At 49.5% G+C, this 11,308-nt stretch overlaps 1 protein-coding gene across 10 annotated transcripts in view; it reads left to right on the plus strand.

Annotated features, from left to right (window-relative positions):
* The window catches only part of LOC118584370 (BTG3 associated nuclear protein), a 79,367-nt gene extending 68,319 nt beyond the window's left edge, over window positions 1-11,048 (plus strand). For 7 of the 10 annotated variants that reach the window (XM_036188567.1, XM_036188560.1, XM_036188561.1 and 4 more), the window contains 3 exons: window positions 5,000-5,125; window positions 8,471-8,614; window positions 10,493-11,048. In XM_036188567.1, the coding sequence (XP_036044460.1) occupies window positions 5,000-5,125; window positions 8,471-8,614; window positions 10,493-10,564 (342 nt within the window). In that variant the 3' untranslated portion in view covers window positions 10,565-11,048. The remainder of the gene's footprint in view (window positions 1-4,999; window positions 5,126-8,470; window positions 8,615-10,492) is intronic. The other 3 variants (XM_036188563.1, XM_036188565.1, XM_036188566.1) reach the window with 1 other exon arrangement.
* Window positions 11,049-11,308: the final 260 nt, after the last annotated feature.

The raw sequence follows: 11,308 nt of genomic DNA on the forward strand, positions 1-11,308 counted from the left end.
CTGCCTAGTTCAGAAGTGGAATTTGGCTTTTTAAATCACTGTTGATTGTATAATGCACTCATGTGCATTTAGATAACTGCAGATTCCTACTGACATCCAGGAATCTTTGCAGGGATCCAGCACCCACCTTTGCCACCCTTGTTAGGGAATCAGTTAGGGGAGACCATTGGTGGCTCCTTTGAAGGACAGTAAGCTGGCCTAAAGCAGCTGCAGGAGAGGATAGGAGTCTCTAGAGGCCTTGGGGGTATTCTGGGAAGTTCTTAACAGCCTGTGGTCCAGTTGAGGGCTTCAAGTGAAAGGCTCTTTTGTGTTTTGGAATTTGAACCCTTAAACCCCTGGTCTCTGCTTGGATCTTAGAACAAAAAAAAGGCCTCACCCAGTGTTCTAGAGGATAGAGGTATCCAGAAGAGGCCAGGCCACTTGTACAGAGGCATTCAGCGGTGGCCAGGCTGCCTGTACAGAAGTGTACAGAGAAGGCCAGACTGCCTCTGTTACTTCTGGAGGCTCTGGAGGAGTTTCCTGCCAAATACACATTAGGTTCTTGGTAGTCTTTGGCTTGTGGTCACATTGTTTCAGATAGCTTCTATTGTTGCATGGCCTTCTAGAATTATGTCTGTGTTTAATGTTCCTACTTTTTGGAGAGATACTTGTCCTTAGGTTAGAGTCTGTCCTTATCTACTAGGGATCCAATAGAAATATCTAAGGGAGGTCATACTAAGAAATAGAGGTTTATCAAACTTGAAGGGATACAATCCAGTCCATAGGACCCCCTCCCCCAGCTCTATCTCACATAGGTATCATGCTGTCCAGTCTACCTTAAACCCCCCACAGTTCAGGGCTCTGTAGCTAAGCTCACTCTCTACCAGGGAGATCTCTGTACTGGAGGTGTGGATAGGCTGCAGATTAGGAGCTTCTCCCAGGCAGCCTGCATGTGATCGCTGCACCACCTATTGTCTCATAGCCCAGGTTCTCTCCTTGCTCTTTCTGGGGGCTCTGGAGATGAGATGCAACCAGGGGCTCTAGACCATGGACTATCAAACAGTTGCATAGCCCCTGGACCCACCAAGGTCATGAGGACCTGAGTCTGAATCCCCAGTGCACATGTAAAACCTGGGCATGGCCATGTATCTAGGAACCCCAGTGTTGGAGGCAGAGACAGGCAAATCCAGGGAGGAAAGCAAAGCAGTGAGATTCCTGCCTGGTGAGAGGGCCTATTTCAGTGGAGTGAGACAGAAAGCAATGGAGGAAGACATCTGATGTTCTCCTCTGGCCTTACCATGTACATGCCACCACCCCTCTCCCAAGCAAACACACGTGCGCGTGCACGCGCACACACACACACACACACACACACACACACACACACACACACTGGAATTCACACATACAGATACACACACACACACTGGAATTCAAGGACATGTGTTCAGTAGAATTCCCTTAGAGGGCTTAAAGACTCTGTAGCTGAGCAGAGCGTGTACAAATGCACTTAATCCCCGCACTCAAGAGCAGGGGTAGACAGCCTCTCGTTCACCTCTCCAGGCCAGGCAGGCTACATGACTGTGCTGCTAATTTTATGTCAACTCAACATTAGCTGGAATCATCAGAGAGTAGGGAACCTCAATTACAATTCGGGGGAGGGAGGTCAGGGAAGAATTAGGAGGAGAGGAGGGAGGAGAGGCTACATAAAAGTAATTAATTAATTAAAAGGAAAAAAAAAAGAAAATGCCTCCATAAGATCAGGTTGTAGACAAACCTGTAGGGCATTTTCTTAATTAGTGATTTATGGGGGAGGGTCCAGCCCATTGTGGGTGGTGCTGCCCTTAGGCTAGTAGTCCTGGGTTCTATGAGAAAGCAGGCTGAGCAAGCCAGAGGAAGCAGACCAGTAGCAGCACCCCTCCATGGCCTCTGCATCAGCTCCTGCCTTCAGAATCCAGCCTTGTGTGAGTTCTTGTCCTTCAGTGATGGACTACAATGTAGAAGTGTAAGCCAAGTGAACCCTTTCCTCCCCAACTTGTTTTTGGTTTTGGTGTTTAATCACAGCAATAGTAACCTTAACTAGAACAGAGACCAAAAAATTAGTAGCTGGGGGTATGGCTCATTTGGTAAAGTGCTTGCCACATAAGCATGAGGGCCTAGGTTCCAATCCTCAGCACCCACATAAATAAGCCTGTTGTGGCAGTGTACATCTGTAATTCCAGCCTCAGGGAGGCAGATAGAAGAGGTTTCCTGGAGCTTACTGGCTAGCTGGGCTTGCCAAATTAGCAATTTCCAGATTCAATGAGAGATCTCATCTCAGTATAGTAAGGTGGAGAACAATTTACATTGATCTTTTGCTGGAAATGCATGTGAATGTGGGTGAGCATGTGTGCACACATACACACAAACATACACACAGGAGAGGGACAACAATGCATACGTTTGTCTTTGTGTGTGTGTGTGTGTGTGAAAAGTTTGTGGATGGTCACTGTCTGGATCAGTCAGTGGTTGGATAGTTGTCTTTCTAGCACCTCACTGTTCTTCTGGAGAAAACTACCCTTTGAGGTTGGGAAAAGACCCGTGTTTGGCTGGATCAAGTGAGTAAGAGAAAGAAGTGGAAGCTTCTTGAACTTTTCCCACAGCTGTGGGCCGGGCTGGCCACACACTCAACACAAGCTAGTGTCTACCCTGAGCACAAGTGTTGCCCTTTGTTTTGTTTTGGTTTTGCCTCCTAGTAGATTCTTTGTGGGACTCAGTTTCATATGCAGATACCGCTGAAAGGTCCCGGGCTTCTTGCATTTATTTTTAGAGTTTGCACCAGTTTTGCATTATCTAAGTTGGGTTTTAAGCAGAGCTTCAGAATTGGCAGTGGATGGAGGAAAACCAGATGGTGTGTGCTCCAAAGCACAGTGCTCCCAGGTTCTCTGCCCTGCTCTGAATAATTACCCTCTGCCACTTCTTTGTATGTCTGAAAAATAGGCACAGGTTCAAAAATGTGTTAGAAGAACTGCTACCAATGAAGCTGAGAATATAGCATGCGCCTGCTCCCTGTCCTTGTCTCTGGCCTGTCAGTGCTATGCTGTCCCTTGGGAAGTCCACTGGAGGTCAGCTACAGGCTAGGTGGGCTTGGCTGCCTGGAGGTGATGGGTCTGGCTATTGGCCTGGGCTCCAGCACTCACTTGAGTGCAGTCAGACATTTCCACACTGCAGAGCCTGTTTGGAGAACCTGCAGATCAGGGCTCTGTTCCGGATGCAGAGTGAGCAGGAAGAGTGAAGGAACGGAAAGTTCATTATTGGGAAACAATTGGAAACTTGCCCCTGTGTGCCATGCCATGGTGGCCTGCATTGCTGCATTCCTTGTGTAGCTGAGGGCTCATGTCTTCTTGGGCAGCCAAATGTACCCTGGACACCCAACACAAGCTCATCTTTGCTGTCCTGCAGCTGGGTTTGACTTCCGTTGTTTATTCACCACCAATTTAACAGTAAAGCCAAATCTCAGCCTGCAGTGTTCTCTCAAATCACTGCCAGGACATGCCAGGGACTGGGATTCAGGGAGTACAGCGGGCCTTCCCTGTGCCCCCTGCAGTATGCCTGTGCTATTCTTACACAGTGCTGTGACGGTGGTGCTCTAAACAACAGAGCACATGCACCATCCATTTCCAACATTTGTAGTAGATACCAGCTGTTAGCGTGTCAGTAACAGAGCAAGTTCTGGTGTTGCTGCGACCTTCCTCAGCCTTGTTTATAAGGATAGATGCCAGTGTCATCTTCCCTGCCCTGGCTGCTGTCCCAGGCTACAGCATTTCAAAGAAGCTCTTAGGGTGTACAGGTCATACCCACCCAGCTGGCTTTCCCTGCATCAGTCCTCCTCATGGATGTCATCCTTCACCAGGAGTAGCATTTCCAGTGAAACCATACTTGGGTTGTTGTGGACTCATATAGCTCTGGCTGGCCTCCAACTCACTTAAGAGCCGAGGCTGGCTTTGAATTACCGATCTTCTGCTTCTCCCTACCGAATGCTAGGATTATTAGCCATCATGCTAATAATGCTAAAAGGTGCTGCTTTTGGAAAGTGCCTGGGAAGTGCCTTGGAGCATTCTCTCTTCTGGTGCTAGAGGCAGGTTCGGGAATGGCCACACAGCAGAACAGTTTGTGTCCGCCCCTGTTGTTAGAGGAGAACTGGTCACTAGGATGATAAATCCTGAGTGTGGACCAGAGACACACAGGGGCAGGCCCAAGAAGCATGGCCAGAACTGGACAGTTCAGATATGGCCAGGCCTTCCCAGGCAAGTGCCCTCCCTGTGAGCATGGTGATGGCACCCTTGACATGATCTTGGTCTTCAAGTTTCTTCTTCACAGCAGCCAGCCAAGGTGACAGCTTACCAGTTCTTTCCCACAGTTGAAATGGATGTGGTCAGATCCCATAGCCAGGGTCCAGGCCCCACAGCTTCCTCACTGGGAGACAGTTTGCAAGCCAGGCCTGGTAGCTCTAGCCTTTGAAAGCCATGACTTTCTAGGCTTTTCCCAGATGAGAATTTTGCTTCCATTCATTGATTCTTTGGTCAAGTTACACCTTTGTCGTAATATTGCAAATTGAGGTTTTCTTACAGTACAGCACCACAGATTTTGCCAGCTTCATGTCTCATATAGAGAGTGGTTTATTGGCAGTGCTGGCAGGACAGCACTGTTGGGGTGCTGAGCAGGGAGGGTACTGCTTTGCTGCAATCAACACAGGCAGAGGTTTCTGGGAAACAGGTTCCTTAAAAGCAGTTACAGTTACCTTAGACTCATTATGGAGGAATCTGTAAAAATGTAAGATGATTGGGGAACTGTGGTTATGTTACAGCTCCTGACTTGGGGTTTCCAAAGGTGGCCTGGCTTCTGAGTTCCCAGGAGATAGCAAACCAGGCAGCCCCAGTGTGCCAGCACCTCCCCTTTTCCTACCTCTTCCCCACAAGGTGGGATCTGTGGCTTGACAAGTCACTGCCAAGCCTATAGCCCCCATTCTGATCTCTTCCAGTCGTGGGGCCTGTGCCAGAATCCCATTCCTGTCAGCGGTGACTCAGTGGCCCAGGCTAATCCCTCCCAGCTTTGGCCTCTGGGAGGAGACACACTTGATCTGCCTGCTGGAAATGAGATGATCCAGGTTTGTAAGTGTTTCTTGTTGGGAGATGTGGGTGGCCTGACCAGTTGTTTTCCAGGGACCATGAAAAGAAGTATCAGTATCAGATTAGAGCCCCGGACAGCAGGCAGGGCCTGCTTTCCACAGGTATCTGGCTCTTTCAGAACCTACAGCAAGTTAGACAGTGCCTCACACTGTGAGCCCAGGCTTACAAGGCTGCCACATAACTGCTAGTGTTCATGCTGGGATACCTACAGAGATCTGAGGATAAGAGCTTGCTTTGGTAGCCAGAAACACCAGAGACACCATAGGAGAGGGACATGTTAGGAGTTCAGCAGAGCTGATGAGGTGTCTGAACAGGTGTGTGCCTTATATGCACATTCATGCATGTACACGTATGATCACATGTGTCTGAAGTCATGTGTACAGGCATACTTGAAACTACTGATGGCATATAAAAGCATATGGCTTGATGAATGGCTAGTAAGACAGGCCCATCTGACAAGCTCAGATCCCTCACACCACAGAGCCTTTGTATTCATGGAGGCAGGATCATGCTGCTATTGCAGCAGTCCTGCTCTTAGTGTCCTTTCCTCCTTCTGAAGCCTGCTGCTTCTGCTGTTCAAGGAGCACATGGGGAGCCACCCTTTGCTTCCAGCTGGGTTACCCTGGTAGATGACCCAGGGCAGGTCAGGGGAGACAGCCGGGCACAAGTGGGGCATAGATATTGTCCTGTCTGTTTGGCCCCATGTTCCTGCAGTCAGATCAGGAAGCTCCTGTGACTCACATCCTGGGTGGGAATAGTCCATTCCTCTGCAGAGCATGGTTTTGATGGGGTGCAGGGTTGGCACAGGAGCATGTAGGACCCACTGAGCAGCTGAGTGGGAGGGCAGGAGGTACTATGGGTGAGTAAATGCAGGGGAGGAGAGCTCCAAGCTACCCTGGCTGCCCATGAGAGGTCAAGGACAGCTCACACAGTGGGAGGGTCTAGAAGAGCCAAGGCTCCAATCCAGTCTGCCACCAAGGGCTGTGCCCAAAACAAGAGCTCCATCTGCTCTTTCCCCAAATCTAAAGTTCTTGGTTTTGTTTGAAGTTGAACTGCTTAGTCAGTCAGATGAAGCAAAGCACAATGCCTGGAGAAATGTAGTTCTGAGCAAAAATAGTGAACCTGATTACAAGTCAGAGTGGAAGGAGGAAGCCAGAGGCTTCTGTCAATGCCTCTTGACAAACCAGATCACTTTATTCAGGCTTCCCCTCAGAGGGGCTAACCTTTGTCTAAAACAGGGTGTGTCTACTGTCAGCCAACTGTTGGGCAGCTTAGCATCTGTTGCCCTGCTTTGCTCTGAAGAGGGCAGGATTGGCCAGTAGCATTGTGCAGGAGCTATGCCAGAGCAGGGTGTATGAGGTAGTGGCAGTGCTGAGGTATTTTGGGTAGAAGTACCAGGCAAGTATTTATGTTGAGTTTTGAACTTGCCTGGAAGCCAGTTAACAGATAAGTGTTTGCACACCCCTTCTCCTTTTAATTAGCTTGAACTTGAGCACCTGGAGATGGGTGAAGGCCAGCTTTTCCCTGATTTTGCACAGCCTGCTGCCTGTCACCGTGGCCCGTGGAGTGGCTGACCAGGATGTGCGGCTCCTGTGAGGCCAAGGAAATTGTCCTCCTATCCCCACCTGTTGACATAAAGACAAGCAGCAATAAGCAGGTCTAGAGAGGTAGGTCATGAGGGTCAGATATGTGCAGAGACAGGCTAGACATTAGGTTGTCACTGTTTGTGTTGTCTCTTGGCTTTCCCCGAGCAGAGTCTGTGAAGGCCTCCATAGGTGAACAGAATCAAACTGGAAGTGAGATTGATCCAGCCACCATTGCACCCTCCAGGAAGGAGGTAGACCGCTTTCCAAAGGAATCCTAGGAGGTCCCTATGAAAGACCTACTTCCTGACATTGCCACTGTGGCATCCAGCAGGAGTTTCTGAGGGGACAGCTATATTCAGTCTGTTGGCATTCATATCCCCAAGTACTTAGTACTTAGTTACTCAAAAAAGAAAGAAAGAAAGAAAAAAAAGAAAAGAAAAAGGGCTTTCAAGTCACTAAAAAATCTTTTCCCACTGCCTGAGAACCTGTTTTGTTTTGGCAGACCCTCATTAGCATAAAAGACACTGTTCTTACTTGGAGTGTGTCCTTTAAAAAGGCACATGTTATCTGACAGACAAGCCAGCACTATTTACAAGTACAGCTCTTAGAAGTTCACTGAGTGAGTTTGTACTGCTGTCTCTGGTTGTGGGAAACCATGCCACATGCTGTCTTCTTTGTACCACAGGATGGGTGTGCCATCTTGCCAAAGGTGTCTCAGATATGGGCAATTCTGTTCATTGTTGGAGTTCCTTGTCTGGGACTCCTGGCCTTCCCACTTAGAATAGTACACATCCCTGACAAAGGGCTCCTTGGTTCCTAGCAACTATGAATGACCAGACAGAGGCTCTGTATTGTCTGCTTATAGCTACCTGACAGTTGTATGAGCACCAAGTGGACTTTGTGGGAAGTAAGCCAGTAGGAAGGATACCCAAAGGTGGGGTCACCCCAGACCTATGCTCCTGGGCGTCACACCCTCCCCTAGGAGCATGCTCACTCCTCCAGTCTCTGCCATAGTGTAGCTCTTCTCTTCTTTTTTCTTTGTGTGTGCATGCATGTGTGTGTGTGTGTGTGTGTGTGTGTGTGTGTGTGTGTGTGTACTCCTATGCCTGTGTTTGCACACAGAGGTGAATGTTGGTGTCCTCATTTATCTTGAACTTGTTTTTTCTGAGGTGAGGTTTCTCACTGAACCTGGAGCTCACTGTATTGGCTAGGCTGGCTGGTGAGTTAGCTCCAGCAGTCTTCCTGCTGGGGGTTACAGGCATACACAGCTATTCCTGACTTGTGTGTGGATGCTCACGATCCAAACCCTAGTCCTCATGCTTGCACACACGCAGTGTACCCACTGAGCTATCCCTGCAGCCCTCCCCTCCTTTTGTTTTCCTGTCTAAGCTACTGACTCCACGTGGGCTCTGCCCAGGGGGTTGTCAACCTCTCCTGCTGTGTCTTCAGTGTGCCTGTGCATTTTTCTGTGGTCAGCTCTTTTCAAGTTCTAGCTTTTTGTTTTTACACAGGCTTTAAAAGACTAATGTCTATGTGTAACAAGGATGTTTCGAGAAGGCTATATGTGGATGTGGAAGATTCCATGGCAGTCAACAACTCAACACTCACTTAACCAGGTGTCTCTCTGCAGTGGGCTACATTGCACTTACTGAGAGCCTGCTGCTTCTGGACCAGAAGAGGATGGGGGTCGATTGACCCAAGCTCCACTGACCATCCTGGCTTTGTCCCCAACCCCAGGTACTGCAGGGTGCTCAGCTCATAGCCGTGGCCTCTTCAGACCCTGCTGCTACGGGAGTAGACGGGTCGCCTCTCCAGGGCAGTGACATTCAGGTTCAGTACGTCCAACTGGCACCTGTGAGTGACCACACAGCCACAGCCCAGGTGAGTCCTTGGTCCCTCCAGCCTCCCTAGTAGATACAGAACTTGGGGTATCCTACTCTAGAGGTAGGAACGGTGTAGAGAGGCACACAGATCCAGCTCTGGCGGGGGTCTTCTGTTAACTCCTCACTCCTGAAATCATGATGTGAAGGCAGTTCTGGCAGTTTGCAGTGTGAGCTGTCCTTGAGATACCTGTCTGGAAATGTCTATCTAGATCTAAAACTAGACCAAACCTCTGCCCTGCCCGCTTCTCCTGAGAGCCACTCCTGGAGGTGCCCAGAGTCAGGGCCTCTGTTTCCTGAGAACTTATTGCCCGTTCTGTTGAAGGTCACAGGCCAGAAGCTGTGAGCTCATGTGATCTCAGCCCAACCAGGGTAGGTGACCATGGTAGGGAGGCAGAAGGCCCAGGACAGTCTGTGTCTGCATCATGTGGACAAGTTCCTTCCTCCCTCTGTACACCTCTAGCTGGCTCTGGCAGGAGCTCTTTCCTTGGTGTGCTATGGGCCTGGTATAGTGAGCAGTGCAGGTTCTCACAAAAGTTTCTGGTCTCTGGTCATGATTTTACTTCGCCCAGAAGTTGTTGAGGCCTGGGAGGGCTTATGGAGCTGCCAGGCCAGGCATCCTAGGAGAGGGCACTGTGAGATCTCTTTCCTGAAGACTAGGAATAACTCTTCCAGGTTCTCAGGGAAGGAACTTGGGCTAAGGTGAAGAAGGCCTTCCAGTCTGCAGGCCTCAGCCATAATCCCTGTTAAGCCTCAAGAGGCTGCCCCCTTCAGCCTGCCACACAGCTGCCCACTTGATCTCACTTTTGCAAACCTTTGATAAGGCTGCAGGGTCACTTTCCTGCCTACTGAGCACAAAGCTTCATAGAAAGCACCTGCAGGCTACATCCTTCCAACTGAACAGTAATCCTTTTCCTCTCTTCCCTTCTTTTTCTTTTTGTAAGTGAGTTGAACACAGCCTTAGTCATGCCATCCCCACTGGGGAGAGAGGAAACAAGCCTCCCCACCCCTGACACACACACACACACACACACACACACACACACACACACACACACACACACAGTCTCACTATGTAGCTCTGCCTGTCCTGGAACTCACTGTGTAGACCAGACTAGTTTTGAACTCACAGAGATCCACCTGCCTCTGCCTCCTGGGTACAGGAACTAAAGGTGTGTGCCACTACACCCAGCTCCTCTCCTCCTTTCCTAAAGGAGACAGTATGTCAAGTTTTTTGTCTTTAAAGAGCAGAGACTTAGATGTACAGTAAGAGCTGTCAGGTGCCAGTGCTGTGGGGATGTGGCTATGAGTCTTCTGTCTCATGTGGTGCAGGCCCTGTTCCTGACTCAGCATCAAAACCCAGGTAACTTATCCTTTGGTACCCCTGCCGTACAGCTGAGATGGAAAATTGGTGACTCATTCCAAGTTTGCAAGTTCATACCTTGAAACAGTGACTGCATACTCTTTCTAAAGTACATTACTGGCAGGTGCCATGTCTTTAAGCTGTCTCAAGATGCCACTTTAGAACACTGGGGCAGTTTCTGTAGGAAATCAGCATGACCCTGAGATACTAAGCAAATATTTCAGGTTAAGAACATGGCATGGCTAATCTGCGTTGTTTCTCAGGACACCTCGAGTGAGGATGGAGAATTGGCAGCAGTATGGCCCCAGGAGCCCAAGTTCTCCTGGGCAAGTGTGAGGTCTGCTTGTTTCCCATCCAGTCAGGAGTAGCCTGGCACACACTGAGCTTCTGAGGCTGGCGTATGTTTTCTACATGTGTGGGAAAGTTGTGACTCTGTGTATCACACAGGTGGCTTGCTGACACAAATGTGCTGCTGTGTTTTTCTAGAACAGCTCTCTTTTCTCCCCCACCTTGCAGACGGCTGAGGCCTTGCAGCCCACTCTGCAGCCCGAAATGCAGCTTGAACATGGAGCCATCCAGATCCAGTGAGAATAAGCACTGTAGGAGTACCACACCACAGCTGCTCACTGACCCTGCCCTGTGCCCTGCTCTCCTGCTTCAGCAGGGCAACTGTGGATTCTGCAGGGCACATGAGAGCTCCTTCTCCAGGAGAAGGGTCCTGGTCATCCCCTGCTGGAAGGCACCTCAGGATCGAGTCCCACTGCTGGTCTCCGGAGAAGCATATGCAGAGAGTGTTGAGTACATTCAGAAAAACAAGAACTACGATATTTTGTTTAACAGCTTTTTTTAATTTGCTATGGTGTTTATAACAAAAAAGAAAATGGAAAAAAAAAAAAAAAAACCACACACAACAGAAACACAACTGTGGAGTAGCAGAAGCCTTGGCCGTGTGCTCTCTTCAGGGTCCTGACGTAGGTGTTGGAGACAACTGGTGATGTGGAGCACTACGGACCCGCTGCTAGGGAAGTGCTCCACAGTGTAATTATGCATTTCTAATGAAATAAAGTGTATTTATGGCCACAGAGGCTCAGTGTTGTTGCACCATGAGAGGACTTCCCCAGGGTGCCCATTCCCAGCATGGGTGCTGGGAAGCACACTCACTTCCAGGTCCATGCTACCAGGGAATCCCTGCTCTAGCCCTCGATGCTGGGCAGCATGAGCTATGGGTCACCCTTGGGGCAGCTGGCTCCCATTTCATCATGGTGGAGCTCTCAAAGGCAAGGTCACTCCAGCCCATCCTCCTCTGAATGCTTAAGCTCCATAAGGTGCAGC

The sequence above is a fragment of the Onychomys torridus genome, chromosome 5 (assembly GCF_903995425.1).
Source record: "Onychomys torridus chromosome 5, mOncTor1.1, whole genome shotgun sequence".
NCBI classification, from domain to species: domain Eukaryota; kingdom Metazoa; phylum Chordata; class Mammalia; order Rodentia; family Cricetidae; genus Onychomys; species Onychomys torridus.